Source organism: Antechinus flavipes, chromosome X (assembly GCF_016432865.1).
Source record: "Antechinus flavipes isolate AdamAnt ecotype Samford, QLD, Australia chromosome X, AdamAnt_v2, whole genome shotgun sequence".
Classification (NCBI taxonomy): Eukaryota; Metazoa; Chordata; class Mammalia; order Dasyuromorphia; family Dasyuridae; genus Antechinus; species Antechinus flavipes.
Window position 1 is genome coordinate 84,298,617 of NC_067404.1, and position 4,053 is coordinate 84,302,669.

At 59.7% G+C, this 4,053-nt stretch overlaps 1 protein-coding gene across 1 annotated transcript in view; it reads left to right on the forward strand.

Moving 5' to 3' along the window:
• The first annotated feature begins 3,211 nt into the window (after nt 1-3,211).
• Nucleotides 3,212-4,053, forward strand: part of LOC127542675 (relaxin receptor 1-like) — a 30,238-nt gene continuing 29,396 nt past the window's right edge. The window contains exon 1 of the mRNA XM_051968433.1: nt 3,212-3,373. Within this exon, the coding sequence (XP_051824393.1) occupies nt 3,325-3,373 (49 nt within the window). The 5' untranslated portion in view covers nt 3,212-3,324. The remainder of the gene's footprint in view (nt 3,374-4,053) is intronic.

A 4,053-nucleotide genomic window follows, 5' to 3' on the forward strand; every position in this document is an offset into this window, starting at 1 on the left:
AGCTAGCCTGGAGGTGTTTGCTCTTCAGCCGGGCTAATCCTGGCTCCGGTCTTTCTTCAGATCTTCTCAGATTGCATCCCTAGAACCCCCCTTCTGCCCCAAGGCTTCTTGGCTTTTCACCAGTCTAGGTTCACCCTGAGGGGCAAATTTGTTCTATATATAAGGTAAATGAGGAGCGCTTGAAATTTACCAGCATACTCCGCCATCTTCCCAGAATCCTCCTCCGTGGGCCCTCCCTTTTGAAGCTGGTACAATGGTCAGCCGCTTCTATCACAGGAAAGGGTGGTAGGATTGCAGCCCCCTGGGGGGGATTCGAGTTTGCTGCACTCAGTCAGAACATTGTGTGACCTGAGGTCCCACAGTTGGAGGGAGGGGGATGGGGCGCACAGCCAGTGATTTGCTCCATTGCATACCTAGGTCTAGATGGTGCACAAAGGGGCTAACCACCAAGGCGAGGAGAGTTCTCACTTGGAGAGAAGAGGCTGGCACCTGAACAGGGCCAAGAGACGGGAGGTAGAGGACCGTATGGATGGATGGCAAAGGCGGGTCGGTGCCAGGGAGTGGCTGGGAGCCAGCGTGAGGGCTACGTAAGAGACGTGAGACGGGAAGAGCCGGTGGGCACTAGAATAAAAAAGGCTGTCAAGTAAGATTTAGCCTAAGCAATGGTTGCCACCTTTAGACTTAATCTTTTGGGTGAAAGAATCACCTGGCTGGAGCTGTGCTTAAGGCAAAAGAATCCAGGGCTTTGGGCTACGTGGCCACCAGGGGATGGGAGCCCCCTTACCAAGGAGGCTGTGACAGTTGTCCAGGAAAAGGAGGATGGGGGGGGTGCTGTGCTGCCAAGGGAAGGCAAAGAAGACGGAGAGGAAGGTCCACGGGGCTAGACACCCAATATTCGATGAGCAAAGACGCCCAGCACCTCGGTTTCTGGCAAATCTAGCCAGCCATAAAAATAAGCAGCAGCCTGTTCCTGCTTTTTCTCCGCCATAGGTTGGGATCATATGGGTGCCAGGGTCAGAGCAGAGCTTCTGGCCGGAAGCTTGGGCAGAGGACAAAGGCTAGGGGAGCCGGGGGAAGGGAGTGTGAAGGGGGATGGGCCCGGGATAGGCACGGTGCATCCGGAGGGATGGGCGTGGGGGCTATTTGCCCCCGGAATACGAGATGGAAGGAGCTCTCCTTTCCTTTTCCCTTCCCCTCCCCATCCAGGCTCTGGGCCCACTTCTGCAAGGCCTTGGGAAATTGTTTGGAAGCTCTTTTATGGTTTGTGGATCTTTATAGGCGCGAGAGATCCCTGGGTGATCTCCTTTCAAGGTCCACTTACCCACAGGGGTGATACCTCAGAGCCCCGGGGGCTCCTTGGGCCAAGAATATCCAAAGAGGGTTCCTAAGCTACCAGAATCTAAGATGCAGTTAGCAACCCAGTCGTGCATCTAGTGAGCATTTCTATAGCGCCTACTGTGTGTCAGGCGCTGTGTAAGCGCTTTATAAAGATGACCTCATCTGCTCCTCACAACAATCCTGAGAGGGGAGTGATGTCATGATTGCATTTTGCAATGGAGAAACCGAGGCGGAGAAGCTCAGGGATGTGCCTAGGATCCAGTGTCTGAGGCCGGATTTGCACCGGGATCTGCCAGTCTCAGGGCTTCAATCTTAGCTGTTCCAGGCTCCTCACCCCAGCAGGCGAACACCGGATGTACCCTCAGGAGTCGTGGGCCCCGCTACTGAGAATCTTGGGGTCCTCGGCCTTTCTAGCTGCCAGTCAGCTAAACCTTTTTACCAGTTATCTTCCTGAAGGCAGTTCTGACTAAATCCCAGCTCTAAGCAATAACCATCGGTGGCTCCCTATCGCCCCCAGGACCAAGCACAAAATTCTGTTTGGTTTTTTAAAAGCCTTCAGGACTCAGCCCTTCCCTCCTTCCCTCCCTCCCTCCCTCCGTCCAGGACTGGGCAATCCAAGCTCCCTGGGCTCCTGGCTCCCACGCCCAGCCCTCTCTCCTTCCCGATATACCAGGTTCCTTTCAAGTCCCTCCTTCTCTAACAAGCCTTTCCTGACCCCGCCCCCTGAAAGCTAATGTGCTACTACCTTCTCTGAGACTTATTTCCAATATATCCCCGACTGAGTGTGTGCACGTCCCTACACACACCCAGACACACACACACACACACACACCCAGTGTTTCGTAAATGTCGCTTGAATGTAGCTCGATCCTACACGGAGTAAGCCTCCGGTGCTTGGTTCATTCATTCGTTTCCATTCATTTCCTCATAAATGTAGCTTGCGTGCTGAGCTCTGTGAGCCTCGGCACTCGGAGGGAGGCCGATGATTGACTGGGATGGGGAGGGGAAGGAGGAGAGAGAGACAGGAAGGGGAGGGCGAGGGGGCTCTTTCTCCCAGCGGGGATGGGCACTTTGCAGATAAGAAAAGCTCGAAGCAATGGGGCTCTGCAGAAGCCCGGGGGTCGGGAGACGAACGAGCAGGGAGGGGGCCTCGGGTTCCTTCTGCATCAAATAAAGGGGTACCCCCTAGAGCTCTGGGGCTCTGTGGGTCGCGGCCCAGGCTCCCCATGCCATGTGGCCTCTTTCCAGCTTACCATTGTTATAAAGAAAGACATCTATTAAAAAAAAAAAAAAAAGGCGTGTGTGTGTGTGTGTGTGTGTGTGCGCGCGTGTGTGTGTGGGGGGGGGGGGGCTTGGCTTGTCCCTCTGCATGTGCAGAAAGAAACAAGTTGTGTGCTCGGATGCCATAGTGTGCACATTTGCGTGATGGTGGGTGTGCCCAATGTTAGAAGGAGGGAGCGTGTGTGACCCGCCTGGTGTGTGAGACGAGACGGCTCATTTCGTGATCTACCTGAGTGTGTGCCGGGCACACCCACACGAGTAGGGGAGGCGGCCGTGAGCCGTCCCGGTGTGTGTGAGCCCGCTGCGGTGAGTGTGTGTGCGCGGACGTGTGACTCCCACGTACGGGAGTGTAGGGGAGGGTGTGTCCGGAGTAGTGTGTGTGTGTGTGTGTGTGTGTGTGTGTGTGTGTGTGTGTGTGTCTCGGGGTGCGCGCGCGCGCGCGTGTGCTCGTGTGTGTGTGTGTGTGTGTGTGTGCCCGCGCCCGTGCCCGAGAGAGCCGTGGAGGAGGGAGAGTGGGAGCGGCCAGCCCAGCCCAGCCTTTGTCCCCTCCCTCCCGCCCTCCCTCCCCGCCGGGCTCCTCTCTCCCGTCGCCGCCGCCGCAGCAGCAGCAGCCTCCGCTGGCTCTCCCGCCTCGGTGCCCCAGCCGCTCCCCGCGCCGTCCGTGCTCCTCGAGCTCCCCGGCCACCGGCTCCCGGCCCCGGCAGCATGACGAGCCGCTCCCTTTTGCTCGCGTCTCCCCTTCAGACCTTTGCCAGTGAGTACCGGGGAGACCGTTGGGGGGGGGCGGGGGGCCTGGGGAGGGTGGGGAGGGGGCGTCGCTGCCCCGGGGCTTTACCCTCGGTGGCCGTGCCCGGGGAGGGGGAGTCCTCCGGAGCAGAGGAGCCAGGGGCGGGCTGGGGGGGCACCCCGGTCCTCGTGTCTCCCTGGAGATGCTGGGGCTGAGGAAGTGGACAGCGGGAGGGGGGGGCCAGGGGGGGACTATGACCCCGCAGCTCTCCCCCGGGAGAGGGAAGGGGCCCAGCTTCCCCGGGCGTGCACTCGAGCCACGACCACGGCCAGGCGACTCCCTACAGCCGGGGAGGCGGAGGAGGGTGTCGTGTCCATCCCCGAGTGAGGAGGGGGAGCGGGGGGGCGCCCCCCCCCCCACGCCACTTCAGGGCCCAGCCCTTCCCTTCGATGGATCTGGTGCAGGGGCGGGGGCGGCAGCCGAGCAGTCTGGGCCGCCAGGTAGCAAAGCCAAGGGAGGCAGGCTGTGAGGGGCCGGCCGCTGCCCACTCCTCATCCCCGCTCCGCCTGCCATCCCACTCCCTTCCTGTGCAAAAGGCCATTTGTTGTGCAGAGCGGAGCGCGGCGAGGTGCAGGCGGATCGGGGAGAGATGGGCGGTCCGGGTCCCGTCCCTCGTCTGACAAATGAAGAAACTGAGGCCGCAGAGG